This window comes from Manis javanica, chromosome 12, assembly GCF_040802235.1.
Source record: "Manis javanica isolate MJ-LG chromosome 12, MJ_LKY, whole genome shotgun sequence".
NCBI lineage: Eukaryota > Metazoa > Chordata > Mammalia > Pholidota > Manidae > Manis > Manis javanica.
The window spans coordinates 33640486-33665261 of record NC_133167.1 but is presented as its reverse complement, the minus strand read 5'-3'; the positions used below and the strand labels follow the sequence as shown (position 1 = coordinate 33665261).

Here is a 24776-nt window from a genome sequence, read left to right as displayed (position 1 = left end):
ACTGGGGGTGGGGTAAGTCATAAATGTAATAGAAAAGAAATTTATAAAACAAATAAGTGCCATGAAAAAAGAAAAGAGTAAGATAAGTGGAATGAGGGAGGTGGGGCATAAGTTGCAGTATTAAAAAGAGTGATCAACATAGTTCTCAGTGAGGTGGCATTTGGGAGAGATTTCACTCAAGTTAATGAGTTACCAAGAGAGTATCTGAGAAAAGAGCGTTTTAGCCTGAGGGAACAGCTAGGACAGCATGTCAGAAGGCACATAAAGTTGATTTGCACCATTACTGATAACATATACCACTTTGATCATTGGCTAAGTTGGTATTTGTCAATTTACAATTTTACCATTGGAAAATGACTAGTTTCCCCTCTGTAATGAATATCTATGGAAGTAACTTGAAACTGTAGATACCCTGTGCCTCATCAAACTTTTACCCCCTAGCTTTATCATCCAGGGATGATACTTGCCTGAGTCAGTCATCATCATGATTTATCAAATGGTGATTTTCTAATTCCATTATTCCTTCTGCTTTCATTGGCGTTCTTCTTAAGAGCTTTTCCTTCTCCAATTTTTTTATATCTGCATAGTCTCATGTATTGCCAATTCATTCAGTGGATTACAATCCATTATCCATTTTGATATTCAAATTGTCATAGATTTGGCCAGTAGGAGCCCCTTCAAGCTAGCTCTTGTGTCCTTTTAACTTGTGCCTGTCATTTGAACACTTCTTTACCTTTTGGCAAACAATATGTTCTAGGGTTATCTTGTTTATAATTTTTTAGACCCAGCTATGGAATCATACATTTTCCCAAGGAGCATTCCATTGTAGTGATGCCGAGGTTCTTGTTTGCGGAGTCAAAGAATGAACTTAGCGAACGGTCAAGGTCGGAGAGCCAGGCCAGAGGCATTTATTGAGAGATACAGTGAGAGGACAGAGCTCCTGGCTCACGCCAGGAGGGGACAAGAGAGCCTGAGGTGGTGCATTGTCTATGGGATTTATAGGCAGTTGAAGACTTTTGGGAACTGAGGGCTTAGGGTGTAGACGTGTACCACCTGCCCTGCCCTCAAGGTGGGCTAGGTGGTTGTTTGCTAGGGCTATTTACAGTGAAGTCACAGGTTATGCCGAGCTACCCTTGCAGAATACTCAAACCTTCCCGGCCAAGTTGCTCCTGGCCTTTTGACCTTTAACTGATCTCACTGAAGATGTCTATATTCCTAGTCTAGTATCTTTACCCTAGAGAATTAGTGTGACCTTGACTGCATAATGCTGAACACAGAGTTTCGATAGGGACTTTACACTGTTACATTGCTTTGACTGTAAATATCTTGCCTTACTTTTTCCGGAGGCCCTCACCCTACTCTGTTTAAGCCCATGGTCCCTGTCTCAGTAGGTGTGTTTATTACTGAGGGGATATCATTGTTTTATATGTATACACACACCTATGCATACACTTTACACATATCTTATTTCTTTTCTATCTATTGAAAACCAGGAGTTCTGATATTTCCAGTACCACTGGGATCATTCTCATCTCCCCCCTCGCCATATTTTTAACTTCTTTCTATGATAACGAGAAACCTGGTTCCCCTTAGCCTCAATATATTGTTGTATTTGCCTAAACCTAGAATACACTGAAAATAATTTCAGAATTACTAAAAAAAAAACACCCTTGTGAAAAACAAGCATAGTCACAAGAGTTCAATATTTGTATTTTGTTTTTAGTTTGAGGGTATGTAGTCTAAATATTATGCTCAAAAGTTATTTGGGTTAATTCATTTCCACCTATGCCCCCTTCAATATAGTATTTTATTCATTTGAAATACATTTTTTATTTATTTGTTTCATTTGTTTTATTTATTTCCATTTTCATTTCCAAATCAACCATCCTGGTTGATTTTAGTATCATTATTTTTTAGTATGTACAATATTAATATGGCTGAAAAATCAAAACTCTACACAAGGTATTCTCAGAGGTGTTACTCCTCTCATTCCTCCCCCGATTCCTAACCAACCCTGTGGGTAGTAGGTCTTACTCGTTTCTGGTACATCTTTTCTGTTTCTCTTTGCAAAGTTAAGCAGCAATACATATTTATAGAAGCTTAAAGCCATGAGATTAAGAAGTGAATTTAGATGGAGAAAAGAAGACTAATGACTGAGTCTGGGTCAGTCTTATATTAAGAGGTCAGGGAGGAGGAAGGGGCCAGCGGATAAGAAAGAGGAGCAACAAATGAAGAAAGAGATGTCCAGGAAGCCCCAGGAAGAACTTGGAATAAGGAGAAGGGAGGGTTCAGCAGTGCCAAATTTGATTTAGCAACATGGAGGCGACAGGTGACCTTGTCAGGGACAGCCTATTGGGCATGAAAGCCTGATTGAAGTGGATTAAAAGGAGAATTAAAGGAAAAATGGGAAGAAAGAAACTGGAGGCTGCAGGTATTGGCAACTTCTTAAAAGAACTTCATTGCAGTGGGAAGTGCGGAAAGGGATGACAGCTGGAGGGGAAATAGAGTCAATAGGAGGCCTTTTCTTTTTTAAATGGCAAAAATGTCAACATATTTGGATGCTGATAGGAATGGTCTAGGGGGGAAGGAAGAAGTGCGGGTGGGATGTGTTTGAGTAGGCAAAGGTGGATCATGGAGCACAAGTCGGGGAGTATGTAACTCTCCTCTGCAGCAGGAAGTTCCACCCCACAGGCAGGGAGCAGAGCATGTGCCTGCAAATGCTGCCGGGTGAGTGGGTGGATATGGGGATAGGAGCTGGTCGACATTCTTGTCTGGTTTCTTCCATTTCCAGTGAAGCAGGCAGGGTCATCAACCAAAAGTGAGGAGGGGAGGAGGTGGTTGGGTATTGAGGAAGGAGAAGTGGTGAAACCTTGTTGAGGAGAGTGGAAAGTGACTGGGCAGGGGTGTGCAGCAGAAGTGCCTGCAGCTTCAGGTTCAACTTCATTTTCATGGTCAGGGGTTTGAAGTCAGACTACTATGTTTCTCCAGAACATTCAGTGGCACAAATGCAAGGGTGGAATAAATGGAGAATAGAGTTTTGCATGTGGATGTGACAAATAAGAGGAGTGCAAGGAGTGAAGGGTACCTGGAAGGGAATGATTTATACTGCTGACCATGGAATTGAGCTGGATAAGAAGGGTGAGGAGCATGGGAAAGATGCTTGATGCATGGTGGGGTCAAAGGCTTGCTGGGGTCAGGTGTGGTGCTGGACGGGCACTCTTGGAAATATAAGGGGTGATGATTTGTTAGGGGGAGGTGTGAAATGACCTGTAGAGGGGCTGCAGTTTGGCCCTGACAGGGCCCAGGCTGTGACTGTGGGAGTGATTAGCTGAGGTGAGGTGGAGGTAAGAGCGTGAGAAGAGAGGAGTTCAGGGAACTGAGGCCAGGGTGTTGGTAGGAGTTTGGTGTGTACGTTGAATATATGGAAACCCTGAGAAGTATGACAGGAAGTACTATTGGAGAAAGAGCAACAGTAAGCCAAGACCAAAATAAGGGGTAGGTAGATGCTATCACCTGATGCCTGGGATTCAAAGCTGATGATGCACTCATTCCCTTTTCAGGCTTGCCTTACTCTTGGACAAAGAGAAATAGGGAGAGACCAAGAAAGGTGGCCCAACTGGCATTTCATGATTGCTGGGTTGTCAGCATCTGCTTCCCATTGTAGCTTGTGCTTTATTGGGAGACTGCATAGGACCTAAGGTTGGATTCTGGTCCTTCTGCAGGAGGCATGGTGAGAGAAGCCTGAATTACATGTGTGTGGGTGATCCCAGAAGGAAATGCTCTTTGACAGTCACAGTAAAAAATGTTAGAGGTATAAACCCTACTCTCATTGTGTTCATAGCCAAATAGTTTACCACCTATTACTTTCTGTCTCAGCCTTTTTCTATGTCTGTTGGCCACAATAACTTGCTAGAAGAGGTTGTTAAAACAGCCACAACTCAGGGGAAGAAAGACAATGCTTTCAAGGGTCTGTGATCCAGTGTGTGGACTAAACAGACTTGTAGGTCTATCCCTGGGATGAGAGCATTACCATGTATATTTACTCAACCTTCGTGGGCTCTTTTTCTCCTCTGTTCATGGTTTTAAGAAGCTTATTATGAAAAGTTTAAACTTCTGTGTTTATGGATTTGTTTGTTCTTATTTTACAGATGAAAATTACCAGCTCAGGCCTGCTCAGTATTGTACATATCACAGAAAGACGTAATTGCCAGTATCCAGAAACCATTCTATCTTTAATCAAATGTGTGATTCATAACTTTTGGACACTGAAGGAGTCTAATGAAATAACCATAATCATCAATCCATATGGGCAGACTGTGTGCTTCTCTGTGAAGCCTGTCACGAAGATATTTCTCTATACAATAAGTGTGAATCGAAATAGTAAGTTTGTTTTTAATCATACTTGACTTTCTGGATTCCATTTTTCTGGAGTGACTTTTCAATCAGTTGCCTTTTTTCTTTGACATTGACACTAAATTTTTGTTGTGTATGTGTGTGTGTGTCATTTTTTACTCTAGTTGTGGATTTCAAACTCTTCATTGTGTTTGTAGCAGGAGTTTTCCTGTTCTTTTATGCAAAGACCTTGAGTCAGTAAGTATTATTTTTACTTTCTTAACTTTGTGAATGAAAGAAGGGTATGGATATTTTTAGCTCTATGCTAAATATTTCCACACTGGTTTGTAGTTCTTGCTTGGGTTTTGCAAACGAAGTCTGAGGGAAGTGCTTGAAAGGCCTTTAAAACTAGTAATAGTCTGTATATGTTACAGAATGCTTTGACATCCATTTTGTATTACATATTAATATACATTAATTTATTTTACTTGATTTTTCTTAACTGTATGAACTCTGTATTATTGTTCTCATTTTATAAATGAGAAAACCAACATTCATCATTACATGACTACTTCTTACCAGAGCTGAGATTTATACTCAGGTTTTCTGATGCCACATGGAGCCTTATGCTCTGTTACATTTGAACTGCCTCCAAGATCTGTGGCTCTGATGCAGGGGTTGAATGTAATAAATATGGGACTTTTGGATAAATGTACTATCCTGATACGTTGTTTAATACAACTTCCCTCATGAAAAAGGAATCTCCAATAATGTTTTACTTCTTAAGAATAGTTGGCTGTGCTTCATATTTCTCACTTTCCTTATAGAGTAATAAAGTGTGTTTAATGTCATCCATGGTTTTCAGAAACTAGACATGGATTCCAGAGTTTGAGGAGTAAAGCTTGGAGTCAGAGGAGCTGGGCTGCAAGCCTGAATCCTCCATTAACAGATACTGACTTGGGGAAGGTCTTTAGCTTCTTGGTGCCTTATTTTCCTCCCTAGTAAAATTTATAGACACAGATAGCTGTTTCGAGAGTGCTGTAATACTGTTTCAGAATGCATGTAAACACTTAGACAAATGTGTGCTATATGATAGGTGCTTGATAATTATTGTTGGATCAAATTCTGAACATAGAAGGTAACTCAGACACTTTGTTTTAAGTTATTAGCAAGCTACATACCAAGTAAAATTTCATATTTTGAGAATATAGGATATAATTAAAACTGCAATCTGAGTTTTTCTTCTTAGTATTCTTTTTGGCTCCTGTCATCAGTTTAAACATGTTTTTTTGTTAAATTGAAGTATAATTGACTATATATTAGTTTCAGTTATACAACATAATGATTCAGTATTTGTATATACTGTAAAATGATCACCACAATAGGTCTAAGTGTCTTCCTGTCACCAACTAAAGTTATATAATTTGCAGTGTAGGTTAAATGTTTTTAATACTGAAGGGGTTACTTGGCATTTAAATTACTTTTATCTGCTTGTCTTGACAGAAGCCCTGTTTTCTTTTACTCTTCTGGGACCATGCTAGGTGTTCTGATGACATTAGTGTTCATTCTGCTGCTGGTGAAGAGGTTCGTTACTAAGGTAGGCATACTAAATACAGATGAAAACAAAATGGAAACTGTGTCTCACAGATAAGAAAAACTGATCAAAATTAATTCAAGGTGGTAATGAGAGTACTGTATTTCTACATTGTATAAATTGGCTTTAAAATGTATCTTTTTCTAGAGATTCTATTTTTTTTTAATGAGTGACAGGGGGTTGATTCTGTGCTGAGTGGAAATTTCTTATTTTGGCAGAGATGAGAAATGTCACCCTGCTGAACCACTGGGGCCTTGAATAACAGCATTTCAGCATCTGGGGAATTCTTCATTATTACTAGTTCCCCAAAACACCTTCAATAAAAGAATGCCCTACTCTTAGCTGTGGATAAATAAGTATTAATTCAGAATGATAGTGTTGAAGTTACTCTGATTAAAGCTTACAACACTAGCATTATTTTCAGATAATAAATTATTCTTTAAAATAGTACTTCTCCAACTTAAACGTACATGCAAATTCCTTGGGGATCCTATTGAAATGCAAGTTCTCCTTCAGGAGTGCTAGGGGGCCTGAGAATCTGCTTTCCAGGGAGCTCCCAGCTGTAGCCAGTGCCGCTGCTTCACGGAGCACACCTTTAATGAGACTCTAGAGTATCCTGGATTGACTTCAATGGAGTTTGATGTAGAAGTTTCTAATACAAAGGGTTCATTTATTTACTTCTATTTTTACAAGAGTAAATGGACTAAAAATCATTTATTTTCCTTCACCCACAGTACAGCACCTTCTGGGCTTTAATGATTGGTTGTTGGCTTGCTTCAGTCTATGCTGTGTGCCGGCTCATAGAAGACTTGAAGTGGCTGTGGTATGAAAACAGAATATATGTATTAGGTAGGTAAATTTTTTAAAAATGCATTCTATTACAGGGGGAGCTGAAAAGTACAACTAGACGCCTTCATTTGACATGCATCTCTCCAGCATCCAAATTTTCATTTTGAACTAAGGAGAAATACTGTTAAAAGTAATACTTTATTTTTTTTCCATAGTTGGTGATTTCAGTTCACTAGATCTCACTTTATGCTGTTTTTCTATGATAGTATTCTTAGTTTTCTATACTGTTGATCAAAAGAGCAAAAAAGTATTTGTCCCTTTTGACTGCATATGCTTTTGAATTGTGGTTAAGCTCTACCACATCTAACTTGGAATGAAAAATTTCTTCAAAATATGTCTCTTTGTTTGTCTTAATGTATTCAGTATGAAAGGAGAGAAATCCTGAATATAAATGACTAATGAAAACCTGACTTTTCAGAAATGGAGAGGCTGTTAATAAACCACTTAGGTTTTTCCTTGTTTCATCTTAACAAATCAACCACTTAAAAAAAATGTTTTAATTAGGAAATAATGGAGTATGAGAGAATTTATTTTCTCCTAACCCCTTAGTGCCAAATCACATAAGTTCAACTACCAAAATGAAAGCAAGTCATTTTTTGTTTTATTTCAAGATTGTTTTAACTCATTTTTCTTTTTATGCTAATTTTTAATGTAGTTTACACTTATGGCATGTTCCTGTAAATACTTCACTAAGCATCTCTAAAAAGCAAGAGCATTTTCCTCTTAAATAACTCTTAAATCTAAAAAAAATGGGTAATTACATAAAATCATCTGTTACCCAGGCCATGTTCACATTTCTTAAGTGTCCTTGGCAATTGGTTTCTGTAAGCTAGAGTCGAGTCCCGAGCCAGATTTTGCATCTGTTGTTCGGTGAGTCTCTTTTACTCTATAACAGTTCCTTTTTTTATCACAGTGGCATGCTGAAACTGTCCTGTAGAATATCCTACTTTCTGAATTTCTTTGACTGCTCTTTTAATCTAACTTGTTCCTCTCTCTCCTGTATTTCCTAACCTGGAAATTAGATCTTAAGGCTTGCTTAGGTAGAAATGAAACTCGTGGTGGAATGCGTTCAAGGAGATGAGCACCTCACATTGGATTGCAATGGGAGGTGCAGAGTATCTCATCACCCCTCCATTCATGATGTTAGAACTGAGCTCTGGAGTAGGAGGGTGCAGCCTAATCCCTCCACTGTAAAATTATATTTGCCTTTTGTGACTAGAAAGTAAAAAGAAAAAGTAGAATTTATAGCCAACTGGGACATACTCTCAGGCTTTTTCCAGACCAAAGCAGCCGTTATTACAGGTGCCCACTTAGGACTCTGGACTAAAAAACAAATACACTTATATATCATAATAATTTATAATTACACATCCTTAATTTATTACAAAAGTCAGTCTAGTATCTCCCATAGAAAGAATATGTAGCCTTTTATATGTTTTTCAACCTTCATTGGACAAAAAGAAAATAAAGGTTTTGTAATGTGTTCTTAGCTCTACGTCAAGGCTCTGCCAGAATTTTCGCATAAATTTTCAAGTTCAGGTTTATATTATTTTTACATTCTTCTGCTTTTACAGGCTATGTCTTGGTAGTTGGACTTCTCAGCTTTGCCATTTGTTATAACCATGGGCCCCTTGTTGACAAGAGGAGCATAAACCTTGTGACGTGGACACTGCAGCTCCTCGCCCTGCTTCTGATCCATTCCAGTGTCAACACGCCTTGGTTCTCCTATGCAGTCATGATGTTTCTCCTCTCCTCCAGGAGCCTGCGCTACGCACTGAAAGCATTTAGATATATGAGGTGGTGCGTATCTTTTTTATTCCATGTCACTCTGACATTTTGAGCTCTGGTTTTATTTACTGTTCGGGGAAATTTTTTGGATGTGTCATATTTAATCTCATAATTAACTATGTTCCACCTAGAGATTTCCCTCTGAGATGGGGAGAGGACAGAGAACTTAAGCTTCTGTCTTTCCCATCTCCATTTCCACTCTTCGTTAACCTTTTAGAAGTACCACCAGTTACTAAGTAAATACAGCTCACCCAGAATTCACTAAAATCAGTGGCAGATTTACTTGGGCTCTGGGTTGCCTGAAATCACAGGCTGTGCTAGGAATCTAGCCTGACCCTGTGCACAGTGGAGGCAGGTAACCATAATGCGCTTTGGTCAGCACTCTCTGACTGCTGTCTACATAGGGTTATAAATCCAAATGCTTGGGGCCCCAATAGGTACTCAGTGAGTGATGTTAGCAGGGGTAAGGAAGGGGGTAATCAGGAGGACTTTGGGAAATTCTGCAGTGCAGCCTCATCAAAAGGGGCATTGACCACCCAGCTTGAGCTGATTGTTGCCATGTGGGAACATGTACCCAGCCTTGTCAGATCTTTTGGTTTTCTAGAAAAACTGGAAATGTATATTAGAACATGAATTCTTATTATTTTTAAATGTTGGCAACCAATCTGAATATAAAAATAAATTCAACAAGCAAAAATCGAAACAGAGACCATGAACCTCATTGGGCAGCAGGATGTGGCCCATCTTTCTTCTGGCCCAGAGGGTAGATATAAGGGGGAGGCCCTGGCACAGGAAACCAGTCATCAGACATCACAGTGTCCAGGCAAGAAGTGAAGAGGACCTGGGGCAGGACAGTGAGACCAAGGCTAGAAGGAGTTAGTAAATATGTTTGTAGTAAACTTGGCTGTGAGGAAAGAGACTGTGTGGTAACTGGTAGCTTGTGGATCTGGTGCTGTGGATATGCCAGTGTCATAGGTTAAAAACACACCAGTGACAGGACTGGTCCCCTCTACAGAGGATGCTGGTGGGGCTGAAAGGCAGCAGGGCTGGGTCAGAGGGGCTGCTGCTGGCTGCTGCTTCTGCCCTGTGTCAGAGGCCAGCAGTGACTGAGATTACCGGAGGTCCCTCTGCCAGGAGACTGGCTGCGCCACATCCTCCAGGCCTCTGGTCCTTTGCCAGGCTTGTGGCTAGAGGGAGCCAGGCTAGAATTCTTTCCTTTAAACACTAGCTATCCAGCTGCCCTGCCAAGGGCATAGTGTGTTCTGTCATCTGTACAGCGGCCCTTTTTTGTACTTGTACATTCTGCAAACATGAACATAATGATCTAATTATATAGTATGTTCCTCAACTTTTCATTTTGCTAGTGAATAGTTATGCGAAGAATTACATGAGGGGATAAAGCAGGAACATGTAAGTTAACCAATAAACCAAAGAAATAATGCCTTGATTTTTATTGTACTTTCTAGTTTTGCAAAGAGCTATTTCAGGATATTTTAATAATACACAGTGACTACTCTTTTGATTATCCTTATTGAACACTTACTCTAGGCCACTCATTGTACCAAGCACTTCACACAAAAAAATTCACTTTGTACTGTAACCTCATGAGGTAGACGTTAATGGCTTTCATTTTTTTCATATGAGCAAAGTGAGGCCCAGAACTGTTCAGGAATTGCCCCAGTTGACTAGTGGGTAAACCTCAAAGCCAGGACTATGCTCCAGTCTTCTGCCCTGGAGCTAGGGGGTTTTCCCCTAGGGAGACCAGATATTCAGAAAAAGAAAGAAATAATATCAGTGGTTCCCTCATCCAGCTCATGAGCCACCAGGCCGTCTTTACAAGTTAAAAGATTTTTCAGGTCCCAGCCTTCAAGACAGTATTGTTTAAAACACCTCCTGGTAATTCTGATGCTCATGCAGATTTTGGAATCTCTAGTTAAAGTAAATTTTAAACCACGTGAAAATATTTTTAAAAACTCATTGATAAATATAATGTATTAAAATCTTGTCATCATTGCCATTTTTATGAAATTCTTCCCTTTAAGATTTTCCTGGTTGGAAAAAAGTTTCCAATCATCAGCCCCTCAGCCTCTAGCAAAGGAAGAATTATGAATTATTGTACTGTAATTATTGTATTGTATGACCCTTGTATAATATTACTGTCTCTCTCTAGGACTAGTCAGAATCACCACCACTAGGTGGAGGCGATATCCCACAAATCCTCCTGCTTTCTGCCCAGAGTAAGTGGCAATTGATTTTACCAGGTCTTCTTAAAAGGACACCTGAGAGGCTTGCTTCTCACTGCCCAAGATAATCAGCAGGCCAAGCATAAAGAACCCATACTTTTAACTGTCTGATTGTGTAATTAGAAGTCACTGAGGAAAAAATTACAATTAACATTTTTTCTATCAGAAATTGATCCTCAAATTCCTAAAGACATTATTGAGGGTGGTCCAAGAAGAGAGGGAATGTACCATTGGGCCTGAACTGCATGTTCTGTATATCTTGATCATGATAACAAATATGAAAAAATATGGTGTGATATAAAAGAAGTTAACAGTATTACTGTTACTAAGAAATATAGTTTTAATCAATCTTAAGGGTTGAATTGTACAACCAAATGCACCAGGACTCTAGCAACCAAATGCTGCATGTTTTAGGAGAATGAAGAAATGGTTTACCTCAGAAAAGCTGGTGGTTAAGTATCTTACTGAAGACGAATACAGGGAACAGGTCTATGCTGAAACAACCCGGGCCCTGGAAGAGCTGCGCCAGGCCTGCCGCAGTCCTGACTTCCCATCATGGCTGGCTGTCTCCAGACTCCAAGCTCCGAAAAAGTAAGCCCTGCTCAGCTACTTGGACCACAACTTGGGTTAGAATTATTGTGAAAATACGATGCTTTTGGTACAGATACTTCAGACCAGAAACAGACTACCTCCCTGGATAACAGATGATGTGGAAGCTATCAGAGGTTCTTTTTATTCAGTGTTCTGACTTGCACAGAACTGCTGATGTCAGACAAAATATGATAACGTTTGATAAGGAAGGCCATAAAGATAACTTCCATATGAGAAGGCAAAAGGTGGAATGGGATGAATTGCTGGCTTCTCATTCTACTGGTGTGGAAAATAATTTTCAAAGCTTACCAAGAAAGACATCTTTGCCCCAACATCTTTTTCCTTACTGCTTTCCTTTTCATAACTTTATCCAAAAACAGTGCCTTCGTAGATTGAAGGGGGAAAGTATTGATTAAAATCATGAATGAATAATAAATCTAAGCTAGTAGGAAAGAGGAGAAGGAATTAGAAAACAGGAGGGGGTAAATTTGGCAGCACTTAGCACTTACAAGTCTGCATATTTCTCTACCCTTTCACCAAATATATCTGGAAGGATCACATAAGCCATTCCCATTTTTACACTCATTGTGTAAATGCCAACTTCTATTGACACACAGTCAAACTTAATTAAAGGGGCTAAGTAGAAAGGGAACATGTTATCTTCCAAATAAACCTTTCTATGATAACATCAACTTTATTTAAAGCAAAAAAAACCTTATTAGATTTGCAGACTTTATTCTTGGAGGAAGCCACTTGTCAACTGAAGAAATTAGTCTACATGAAGAACAATACGGTCTTGGGGGTGCCTTCTTGGAAGAACAGCTCTTTAACCTGACGACTGCCTGACAGTCTGCCTGCACATTGACATCATTCTGGACAAGGATGTGGGTAAAGGGCAGGGATCCTATTAAAGTGGGACAGAACTGTCAAAGGGAACTGTGGTAAAAGAATTGCTATGGAGAAAAATCAAGTCATACTGTAAGGGAAAACCAAAATACTGAAGATAACTTATTCTTGGCCAGCTCTGCTACTTAGTGTACTGTAGGGAACCACCAAGATTCTGTGAGTCATTACCACTTTCCTTGAATGAAGACTTTCATTAGGAACAAAAGAATCATGTGGATCACAAGAGGACAGTTAACATGAATAGGTACCTTGTCAACACCAGGATATTAAGTCCCTTCTTAATGCCCAGAACCAGTGTCAAAAGACTCTGCCTTGCTCTTCCCACATGTTATCAGTGTAAATGCTGGGAGAGACCTAGTATGTGCTGGACCATTGTTTTCCCAATTACAGTCCACAGAATGCTCATACAGTCAGTAAAGGGATTCTGAGGCCAATTAAGATTGATACAAAGTTAAACAAACATACTGCAGGAGTTCTCAAAGCCTTTAATAATGCTAATGCACTTGAGAATCTCTTAGGAGAGATTGTGTGCAGCAGTTTCCCACTTAATTTGGCCACAGAACCCATTTTCATGAAATTAATATTCCTTAGAACATATGTTTGGGAAATGCTAATGATGGAGGATTTGAGGTTTAAGGAGGTTAAATAATTTACCCAAAACCACAGAGCTATTTAGAAGGAGCACTGGCGCCAGAACTCCTGCCCTGGTGTTTCCTGTGACTCAGGTAAAAGAGGCCTCTAGAGGCAAGCCTGGGGCCAGCTCCTTACAGCTGGGAGTCTCCAGATACTGGGGACTTTAAAAAAAATTTTTTTAAATAATGGATAACTAGCTATTTGGTAACTGGAAGAGAAATTTAGTTCCTAAGATTAAAGTTTTGATAAGACTTATTGAAATATGTAAGGATTAGAAATTAGAATTACTTTCTGTATTTTTTTGTATGTTGAAATCGAAGGCATTAAACCTTTTGTGACATTTTGAGTTGGCTGGTCCATTTTAAAAATTGTTTAGTTATGTATGTTTGTAACAGTTTCCTACAAAACAGATTTGTGGTCTTCCTTATAGAGAACAAATCATTTTTTCTTGATTCACGATGTTAAACTCCAGAGTGAAATGAAGAACTGTGAGCTTTGACCCTGAGAAAAGGAGGCTGAAACATAGATCTAAGATCTGAACATGGCAGACAGTCCAAGAGTTAAGATACTGCTGAACTGATTCTCTTTAAGAATGAAACACGCCGGGGGGCGGAGCCAGGATGGCGGTGTGAGTAGAGCAGTGGAAATCTCCTCCCAAAAACACATAGAGCTATGAAAATATAACAAAGAAAAATCTTCCTAAAATAGAGACCACAGGACACAGGACAACATCCAGACCACATCCACACCTGCAAGGAACCAGCGCCTTGCGAAGGGGGTAAGATACAAGCCCCGGCCCGGCGGGACCCGAGCGCCCCTCCCCCCGGCTCCCGGCGGGTGGAGAGAAACCGGAGCGGTTTTTTTTTTTTTTTTTTTTTTTTTGGCGAGCGCTTTTTGGAAGCCTTAGAGGGACGGGCCCCCGTTGCTGGGGAGGTAGGGTGGCGGGACCGGTGAGCAGGTGCCTGGGAACGGCGCTGGAGGACAAAGAACACCCCACGTTTCTCCCTGCGGGACCGGCGGGCGGGTGCCTGAGGACGGAGGAGGTCGCGCGTTTTTCCCCCTTTTTTTTTTTTTTCTCTTTTTGGCGAGCGCTTTTTGGAAGCCTTGAAGGGATGGGGACCCCAGTGCTAGGGAGGCAGGGTGGCGGGACTGGTGAGCGGGTGCCTGGGACCAGCGCCTGAGGAAAAAGAATATCCCACGTTTTTCCCTGCGGGACAGGTGGGCGGGTGCCTGAGACCGGCACTTGAGGACAGAGGAAATCGCGCATTTTTCCCCTTTTTTTTTCTCTTTTCTGTGAGTGCTTTTTGGAAGCCTAAAAGGGACAGGGACCCCGGTGCTAGGGAGGCAGGGCGGCGGGACTGGTGAGCGGGTGCCTGGGACCGGCACCTGAGGACAAAGAATATCCCGCGTTTTTCCCTGTGGGACCGGTGGGTGGGTGCCTGAGACCGGCACCTGAGGACAGAAGAAATCGCGCATTTTTCCCCTTTTTTTCTCTCTTTTTGGCGAGTGCTTTTTGGAAGCCTTGAAGGGACAGGGACCCCGGTGCTAGGGAGGCAGGGCGGCGGGACTGGTGAGCGGGTGCCTGGGACCAGTGCCTGAGGACAAAGAATATCGAGCGTTCCTTCCCTGCGGGACCGGTGGGTGGGTGCTTTTTGGAAGCCTTGAAAGGACAGGGACCCTGGTGCTAGGGAGACAGGGCAGCAGGACCAGTGAGCGGGTGCCTGGGACCGGCACCTGAGGACAAAAAAAAAAAAAAAAAAAAAAAAATCGCTTGTTTTTTCCTTTTTTTTTTCCATTCTTTCTGTTCCCTCTCTCATTGTTGCTGTTGTTGTTTTGGTTTGGAGAGTGTTTTTTGGAAGTCTTAAAGGGGCAGGACAGGTCACTTAGACCAGAGGCAGGGAATCTGGGGATCTCTGGGCACTCTAACCCCCTGGGCAGCAGGGAGCACAGAGGCCCCTTACGGAGATAAATAGCCTCCTGGCCGCTCCCCCTCCAACGGGGCTCCACCATTTTGGAGGAACAGCCCCAGCCAGGCCAAGCCCACAGCAACAGCGGAGATAAACCCCAAAGCAACTGGGCAGGAAGCAGAAGCCCTGTCTGCGCACAGCTGCCCAGCACAAGCAACTAGAGATCGCTATTCTCCCAGGAAAAGGCTACAAACCAACAAGAAGGGAAGCTCTTCCAGCGGTCACTTGTACCAGCTCTGCAAACTATCTCTTATCACCATGAAAAGGCAAAACTACAGGCAGACAAAGATCACAGAGACAACACCTGAGAAGGAGACAGACCTAACTACTCCTCCTGAAAAAGAATTCAAAATAAAAATCATGAACATGCTGACAGAGATGCAGAAAAAAATGCAAGAGCAATGGGATGAGATGCAGAGAAAAATGCAAGAGCAGTGGGATGAGATGCAGAGAAAAATGCAAGAGCAGTGGGATGAAGTCCGGAAGGAGATCACAGATGTCAGGAAAGAGATCACAGAAGTGAAACAATCCCTGGAAGGATTTATAAGCAGAATGGATAAGATGCAAGAGGCCATTGAAGGAATAGAAGCCAGAGAACAGGAACGTATAGAAGCTGACATAGAGAGAGATAAAAGGATCTCCAGGAATGAAACAACACTAAGAGAAATATGTGACCAATACAAAAGGAAAAACATTCGTATTATAGGGATACCAGAAGAGGAAGAAAGAGGAAAAGGGATAGAAAGTGTCTTTGAAGAAATAATTGCTGAAAACTTCCCCAAACTGGGGGAGGAAATAATCGAACAGACCATGGAATTATACAGAACCCCCAACAGAAAGGATCCAAGGAGGACAACACCAAGACACATAATAATTAAAATGGCAAGGATCAAGGACAAGGAAAGAGTTTTAAAGGCAGCTAGAGAGAAAAAGGTCACCTATAAAGGAAAACCAATCAGGCTAACATCAGACTTCTCAACAGAAACCCTACAGGCCAGACGAGAATGGCATGATATACTTAATGCAATGAAACAGAAGGGCCTTGAACCAAGGATACTGTATCCAGCACGACTATCATTTAAATATGATGGTGGGATTAAACAATTCCCAGACAAGCAAAAGCTGAGGGAATTTGCTTCCCACAAACCACCTCTACAGGGCATCCTACAGGGGCTGCTCTAGATGGGAGCACCCCTAAAAAGAGCACAGAACAAAACACACAACATATGAAGAATGGAGGAGGAGGAATAAGAAGGGAGAGAAGAAAAGAATCTCCAGACAGTGTATATAACAGCTCAATGAGCGAGCTAAGTTAGGCAGTAAGATACTAAAGAAGCTAACCTTGAACCTTTGGTAACCACGAATCTAAAGCCTGAAATGGCAATAAGTACATATCTCTCACTAGTCACCCTAAATGTAAATGGACTTAATGCACCAACCAAAAGACATAGAGTAATAGAATGGATAAAAAAGCAAGACCCATCTATATGCTGCTTACAAGAAACTCACCTTAAACCCAAAGATAAGCATAGACTAAAAGTCAAGGGATGGAAAAACATATTTCAGGCAAACAACAGTGAGAAGAAAGCAGGGGTTGCAGTACTAATATCAGACAAAATAGACTTCAAAACAAAGAAAGTAACAAGAGATAAAGAAGGCCACTACATAATGATAAAGGGCTCAGTCCAACAAGAGGATATAACCATTCTAAATATATATGCACCCAATACAGGAGCACCAGCATATGTGAAGCAAATACTAACAGAACTAAAGAGGGAAATAGACTGCAATGCATTCATTGTAGGAGACTTCAACACACCACTCACCCCAAAGGATAGATCCACCGGGCAGAAAATAAGTAAAGACACACAGGCACTGAACAACACACTAGAACAGATGGACCTAATAGACATCTATAGAACTCTACATCCAAAAGCAACAGGATATACATTCTTCTCAAGTGCACATGGAACATTCTCCAGAATAGACCACATACTAGCTCACAAAAAGAGCCTCAGTAAATTCCACAATATTGAAATTCTACCAACCAATTTTTCAGACCACAAAGGTATGAAAGTAGAAATAAATTCTACAAAGAAAACAAAAAGGCTCACAAACACATGGAGGCTTAACAACATGCTACTAAATAATCAATGGATCAATGAACAAATCAAAATAGAGATCAAGGAATATATAGAAACAAATGACAACAACAACACTAAGCCCCAACTTCTGTGGGATGCAGCGAAAGCAGTCTTAAGAGGAAAGTATATAGCAATCCAGGCACACTTGAAGAAGGAAGAACAAACCCAAATGAATAGTCTAACATCACAATTATTAAAACTGGAAAAAGAAGAACAAATGAGGCCTAAAGTCAGCAGAAGGAGGGACATAATAAAGATCAGAGAAGAAATAAACAAAATTGAGAAGAATAAAACAATAGCAAAAATCAACGAAACCAAGAGCTGGTTCTTTGAGAAAATAAACAAAATAGATAAGCCTCTAGCCCAACTTATTAAGAGAAAAAGAGAGTCAACACAAATCAACATAATCAGAAATGAGAATGGAAAAATCACGACAGACTCCACAGAAATACAAAGAATTATTAAAGACTACTATGAAAACCTATATGCCAACAAGCTGGAAAACCTAGAAGAAATGGACAACTTCCTAGAAAAATACAACCTCCCAAGACTGACCAAGGAAGAAACACAAAAGTTAAACAAACCAATTACAAGCAAAGAAATTGAAACAGTAATCAAAAAACTACCCAAGAACAAAACCCCGGGGCCGGACGGATTTACCTCGGAATTTTATCAGACACACAGAGAAGACATAATACCCATTCTCCTTAAAGTGTTCCACAAAATAGAAGAAGAGGGAATACTCCCAAACTCATTCTATGAAGCCAACATCACCCTAATACCAAAACCAGGAAAAGACCCCACCAAAAAAGAAAATTACAGACCAATATCCCTGATGAATGTAGATGCAAAAATACTCAATAAAATATTAGCAAACAGAATTCAACAGTATATCAAAAGGATCATACACCATGACCAAGTGGGGTTCATCCCAGGGATGCAAGGATGGTACAACATTCGAAAATCCATCAACTTCATCCACCACATCAACAAAAAGAAAGACAAAAACCACATGATCATCTCCATAGATGCTGAAAAAGCATTTGACAAAATTCAACATCCATTCATGATAAAAACTCTCAGCAAAATGGGAATAGAGGGCAAGTACCTCAACATAATAAAGGCCATATATGATAAACCCACAGCCAGCATTATACTGAACAGCGAGAAGCTGAAAGCATTTCCACTGAGATCGGGAACCAGACAGGGATGCCCACTCTCCCCACTGTTATTTAACATAGTACTGGAGGTCCTAGCCACGGCAATCACACAAAACAAAGAAATACAAGGAATCCAGATTGGTAAAGAAGAAGTTAAACTGTCACTATTTGCAGATGATATGATACTGTACATAAAAAACCCTGAAGACTCCACTCCAAAACTACTAGAACTGATATCGAAATACAGCAAAGTTGCAGGATACAAAATCAACACACAGAAATCTGTAGCTTTCCTATACACTAACAACGAATCAATAGAAAGAGAAATCAGGAAAACAATTCCATTCACCATTGCATCAAAAAGAATAAAATACCTAGGAATAAACCTAACCAAGGAAGTGAAAGACTTATACTCTGAAAACTACAAGTCAATCTTAAGAGAAATTAAAGGGGACACTAATAAATGGAAACTCATCCCATGCTCATGGCTAGGAAGAATTAATATCGTCAAAATGGCCATCCTGCCCAAAGCAATATACAGATTTGATGCAATCCCTCTCAAATTACCAGCAACATTCTTCAATGAATTGGAACAAATAATTCAAAAATTCATATGGAAACACCAAAGACCCCGAATAGCCAAAGCAATCCTGAAAAAGAAGAATAAAGTAGGAGGGATCTCACTCCCCAACTTCAAGCTCTACTACAAAGCCATAGTAATCAAGACAATTTGGTACTGGCACAAGAACAGAGCCACAGACCAGTGGAACAGATTAGAGACCCCAGAAATTAACCCAAACATATATGGTCAATTAATATTTGATAAAGGAGCCATGGACATACAATGGCAAAATGACAGTCTCTTCAACAGATGGTGCTGGCAAAACTGGACAGCTACATGTAGGAGAATGAAACTGGACCATTGTCTAACCCCATATACAAAGGTAAACTCAAAATGGATCAAAGACCTGAATGTAAGGCATGAAACCATTAAACTCTTGGAAAAAAACATAGGCAAAAACCTCTTAGACATAAACATGAGTGATCTCTTCTTGAACATATCTCCCCGGGCAAGGAAAACAACAGCAAAAATGAGCAAGTGGGACTACATTAAGCTGAAAAGCTTCTGTACAGCGAAAGACACCATCAATAGAACAAAAAGGAACCCTACAGTATGGGAGAATATATTTGAAAATGACAGATCCGATAAAGGCTTGACGTCCAGAATATATAAAGAGCTCACACGCCTCAACAAACAAAAAACAAATAACCCAATTAAAAAAATGGGCAGAGGAACTGAACAGACAGTTCTCCAAAAAAGAAATACAGATGGCCAAGAGACACATGAAAAGATGCTCCACATCGCTAATTATCAGAGAAATGCAAATTAAAACTACAATGAGGTATCACCTCACACCAGTAAGGATAGCTGCCATCCAAAAGACAAACAACAACAAATGTTGGCGAGGCTGTGGAGAAAGGGGAACCCTCCTACACTGCTGGTGGGAATGTAAATTAGTTCAACCATTGTGGAAAGCAGTTTGGAGGTTCATCAAAATGCTCAAAACAGACCTACCTTTTGACCCAGGAATCCCACTCCTAGGAATTTACCCTAAGAACGCAGCAATCAAGTTTGAGAAAGACAGATGCACCCCTATGTTTATCGCAGCACTATTTACAATAGCCAAGAATTGGAAGCAACCTAAATGTCCATCGGTAGATGAATGGATAAAGAAGATGTGGTACATATACACAATGGAATACTACTCAGCCATATGAAGTGGAAAAATCCAACCATTTGCAGCAACATGGATGGAGCTGGAGAGTATTATGCTCAGTGAAATAAGCCAAGCGGAGAAAGAGAAATACCAAATGATGTCACTCATCTGAGGAGTATAGGAACAAAGGAAAAACTGAAGGAACAAAACAGCAGTGGAATTACAGAACCCAAAAATGGACTAACAGGTACCAAAGGGAAAGGAACTGGGGAGGATGGGTGGGCAGGGAGGGATAAGGGGGGGGAAGAAAAAGGGGGTTATTAAGATTAGCATGCATGGGGGGGAGGGAGCAAGGGGAGGGTGGGCTGCACAACACAAGAGAGGACAAGTAGTGACTCTACAACATTTTGCTAAGCTGATGGACAGTAACCGTAATGTGGTTGTTAGGGGGGACCTGATATAGGGGAGAGCATAGTAAACATAGTATTCTTCATGTAAGTGTAGATTAAAAATTTAAAAAAAAAAAGAAAGAAAGAAAGAAAGAAGGAAAAGGGGAAGAAAGAAAGAAAGAAGGAAAAGGGGGATTACTCCTTAACAGGATAAAACTATTGGTAAATCAAAGATCAACGCATGCTTTAAATATCCTTAATGTTGATCACTTAAAGGGTGTCAGATGATCAGCTATGGAGGTACTCTTTTCTGATAATATTCCTTTCTCTTAATTTAAAAAAAAAAAAAAAAAGCAGTTACTGTGTGCTGACCTCCAATGAGTTCTGCACAGTGGTATAGAGGGCATGTCAAAGTGTGGGCAAAGGGTCTGTTTGTTTCTATGCAGGAGATCAAGGCCTAGCTTGGATACCCAGAAAATGAACCAAGATACGATATGAGGAGGAGCTTCCGGCATCAGCACTCTCTGGAGGACTTGTGCCGGGGGATGATCATCAAAAAGCCTCCACAGGGATCCAGACGATGCTGCGGTTGTGGCTGCATCCAGCCCACCATCTCCTGGACTTGCCATAAGAATGAGGAGGGAGATGTCTAGGCTGGCATGTGCATACAGTGAGACAACGAATTTGACCGGATCTGTACTGTTGGAACTCAACCAGGAGTTGGGAGGGGTGCAAGTTGTAGCACTCCAAAATCCCATGACTATAGACTATCTATGGTTAAAAGAACATATGGGATGTGAACAGATCCCAGAAATGGGCTGCTTTAATTTGTCTGATGGTTCAAGTACAGTTGGACAATATCCATCATATCATAGATAAATTTTCACAAATGCCTAGGGTGCCTAAATGGTTTTCTTGGCTTCACTGGAGATGGCTGGTAATTATAGATTTGCTTTGTTTATGTCACCGTATTCCTATTATGTTAATATATGTGTGCAAATTAGTTAGTAGTTTAAAACCTATACATACTTAAGGTACTATACAAGAAGATATGTCAAAGAAATAATCAATCCTCCCAAGTTTCCTTCGTATGCTACATCTATAGCTTTTCTTCTTCCTTCCTAATTACAACCCTTAAATAGAATTCGTGCCTCATATCGAATTTACCGAGTATCATAATTCCTCCAGGTGGTAAAGATACCTCGAGACAAGTGCTGGGCATAGAAGCCACAGGGCATAAATCTGCAAAGAAGTAAAAAGCTAACCTTTGCAAACAATATGGCTTCTCTCTCACTTACCAACTTTACATTTCCCTGTATGGCCCCGGAAGATGACTGGTTAGCCAGAGACGGGTAAGATTCCTCAAGGGAGGAACAACCTAAGACAGACACAGTCGCAGGGGGGCCATCAGGTGAGAATTTGGGGATCAACAGAGGTGAGGCTCAGAACCTCAACCCCCCTGCTTTGAGAGAAATCTTCTGCATCCGTGGATGTCTTGCTGCCCTTGTCTAGCCTGGATTAATACTTAGTCCATAGGCACACACCTGATCATCTGATATCTACATTTGCCTTCTTACAGCACTAAACTATGTTTTCTACCTTTATCTTGCATCTACCTACCACTTCAGCATTTTATTAAAAATAAAAATAATAAAAATAGTAGGAGAAATGTGGGATCAACATATAGATCAAGTACAAAAATGAAACGAATATTCATATTTGACCTGATTGTTTATAGGTCATATTGCATGATCAAAACCGAAAGTTTCTGTGATGACTGCCCTTGTACTGTTCACCATGTAAGAATTTATTCACTATGTAAGAATTCGTTCACCATGTAAGAACTTGTTCGTTATGCTTCAGAAGATTGGAGACTGACGAGAATTAGGCTTGAGATGGATTAATGATTGTACATTGAGCGTTGACCCCCCTATACTGAATTTTATTGTTGTTAACAACCATTTGATCAATAAATATGAGAGATGCCCTCTCAAAAAAAAAAAAAAAGAATGAAACACGGGCTTTTTTGCTGTGATGGATATTAAGGAATAAAGGCAAAAAGAATATGGAATGTTCTTTTACTAGAAGAAGGGTTACAGAGAAGGGACATATCAAGAATTTAGGCACTGCTTTCCTGAGCCAAATTCAGTAGTATTTCTAAATTGTTGAATAAGAGTGTGGTTATACCAATTTGGAACTTTCTAGATTGCTTTTCTCATTGAAGCAGTGTGTCAGTATTTTACAGGTCTCTGTTTTTGCCAGGCATCTTTTAAGAGCTTTGCAATTTTTGTGAATGCACAAAATTTAATCTGTGCTTTAGCATAGACAAAGTATCTTCCATTCTTTGATGATTATAACTGTTTTGTAAGTGCAGACAGTTCTAACATCATTTTTGTTATAGTCTAATGCTTTTAAAATATTTCTGGTGATATATTGCAAATGTGCAGCGTGTCAATGGTTATGCTCACCATGGTCACCCCCAAGTGGCACTTTGTGTACTACAAAACCGTATGTCCGAGGAACGTGTGAACAGTCTGATGGAGTTCTAGGAGCCAACCCAGCCCACACGGCCACTGGACCTTATCTATGCAGGGCAGAGGTGCTGAGGACCAGAGGAGGCAGCCCCCAGTGGGCCACACCAAGGGTAACTAACCATCACAACACACACAGTGAAAGAAAAAGAATAGAGCATCAATCTTCCAGGATATTGCTGTTCATGTTTATTTTTAAGGGAATCACGAATTCATCTGTTTCTGTTATATGAGTACTGTGAGAAGGTAAACAATTAAAAGCATTACTTGTGATATATTTGGTGTATTTGGTGTATTTCTGTTGTGTTCATTTGATTTGGGGTTTATTAGAGCACTGATCACAGTTCTAATCCTCTTTAAGATACAGGTAATTCTCCTAAGAGACTTTTTTTCTCTTTTCCCTTGTCTTTCTCCCTCCTCCCTTCTTTATTTAAAGGCCTTTAAAGTGTTTAAGTGACCATTCAGTAAAACAGCTCTGCCCTTTACAGGTGGTTGAAGGTTGGCTTTGTGCTTCACACTGCCTTAGGTGTGCAGTTATGAGCATAACAGACCCGTTTGTTGTATTATTGCTTATGCTAGGTGCCTCACAAAAGCTTACTGTTGTTAGCAAGTTGGACTATTTGACACCAGAATGTGTGGGTGAGAGGTAGAGTAGGTGGCCATATTTAAACAATGGTATCATTCAAATGTTATTTTTAAGAGGTTTTAAAACACATTTTACACATCACAAAAAATGTTTTGTGATATAGTTGTATAGTTTGCCAATAATAGTTGTGGCTGAATTACCGGGGGAGTGTCCATCTGGCATTTAGGACAGTATTTGAATTTATGACCTTTTTCAAACTAGAAATTTAAAAGGTTTTAGATTTTAAGAGGTTTAGAATAGTGATGGGTTACACCAATATATCTAAACATGGATTAAGACCCTTCAAATGTTAAAAATAGGAAGGATTATTCTGTGTGATCATTCTCCAGAGTTAGGGAAGTACAGTTTTTCAAATGAGCTTTTTGTGTCCAACTGAAAGAAGGATCCTATGCATAGATAATGTAAGGGATGTGGAATTTTGAAGAATGCTGCCGTAAGATAGGGACTTATCTTTAGGTGACTCTAGAAGCAAGCTGCCTTCTGAGAAACCCTCCTTCATGGTATGACATTGATAAGTTAACCATGTGGGTGTGTAACTCGTGGCCTTATTGATTCAGAACTTTGATTTTTGTCATTGTACCATAAGAAGACCTGTCTCACATCAGCCAATTCACATGGCATGTCCATATAGTGATTAATGGCCAAAAAATATAACTGGTATAAGGATAAAAACACTTGAATTGATAACCCAGCAGATCCTCTCTTCTTCAGAAGACATTTATAAGGATCAAATTGTATGAAAGTTGCTTGAACAGAAAGAGAAGGAGGAGGGGAGCCAAGATGGCGGCGTGAGTAGGGCAGCGGAAATCTCCTCCCAAAACCATATATATTTTTGAAAACACAACAAATATAACTATTCCTAAAAGAGAGACCAGTGGATACAGTACAACAGCCAGGCTACCTCTACATCTGCAAGAAGTCACCATCTCACGAAGGGGGTAAGATACAAGCCGTAGCCTGGCGGGACCCGAGCACTCCCCCACCCCAGCTCCCCGGCGGGAAGAAAGGAGTCAGAGCGGGGAGGGAGTGAAAGCCCAGGACTACTAAACAACCAGCTCTAGTAATCCACACCAGGAGTGCAGACACACAGTGCACAGTGTGCTGAATATTAGAGAAACAGAAAAGCAAAATCTGCAAGCGGGTCCCTGCAACCAGCTCCCCTGGGACAAAAGAAAAGTGAGTGCTTTTTGAAAGTCTTAAAGGGACAGGGACCTCACAACTGGACAGAATTGTCCCGGCACACTCAGCCCAGCAGCTGGGAATCCCAGGGAACTCCAGGCACCCT

At 40.5% G+C, this 24776-nt stretch overlaps 2 protein-coding genes across 9 annotated transcripts in view; one reads left to right on the top strand and one right to left on the bottom strand.

Moving 5' to 3' along the window:
* The window catches only part of NEMP2 (nuclear envelope integral membrane protein 2), a 32157-nt gene extending 9037 nt beyond the window's left edge, over positions 1-23120 (top strand). Inside the window, exons 3-11 of one of the 4 annotated variants that reach the window (XR_012123615.1) lie at positions 4149-4380; positions 4518-4590; positions 5836-5929; positions 6661-6775; positions 8350-8575; positions 11221-11397; positions 12120-12281; positions 13367-13714; positions 20761-23120. Coding sequence is in view for 3 of the 4 variants with exons in the window: in XM_073218391.1 (XP_073074492.1) it covers positions 4149-4380; positions 4518-4590; positions 5836-5929; positions 6661-6775; positions 8350-8575; positions 11221-11397; positions 12120-12243 (1041 nt within the window). In the remaining variant the exon portion in view is untranslated. The remainder of the gene's footprint in view (positions 1-4148; positions 4381-4517; positions 4591-5835; positions 5930-6660; positions 6776-8349; positions 8576-11220; positions 11398-12119; positions 12282-13366; positions 13715-20760) is intronic. The other 3 variants (XM_073218391.1, XM_073218392.1, XM_073218393.1) reach the window with 3 other exon arrangements.
* Positions 6626-24776, bottom strand: part of MFSD6 (major facilitator superfamily domain containing 6) — a 103067-nt gene continuing 84916 nt past the window's right edge. For all 5 annotated transcript variants that reach the window (XM_073218389.1, XM_073218385.1, XM_073218388.1 and 2 more), the window contains one exon: positions 6626-6744. The gene's annotated coding sequence lies outside the window, so the exon portion shown is untranslated. The remainder of the gene's footprint in view (positions 6745-24776) is intronic.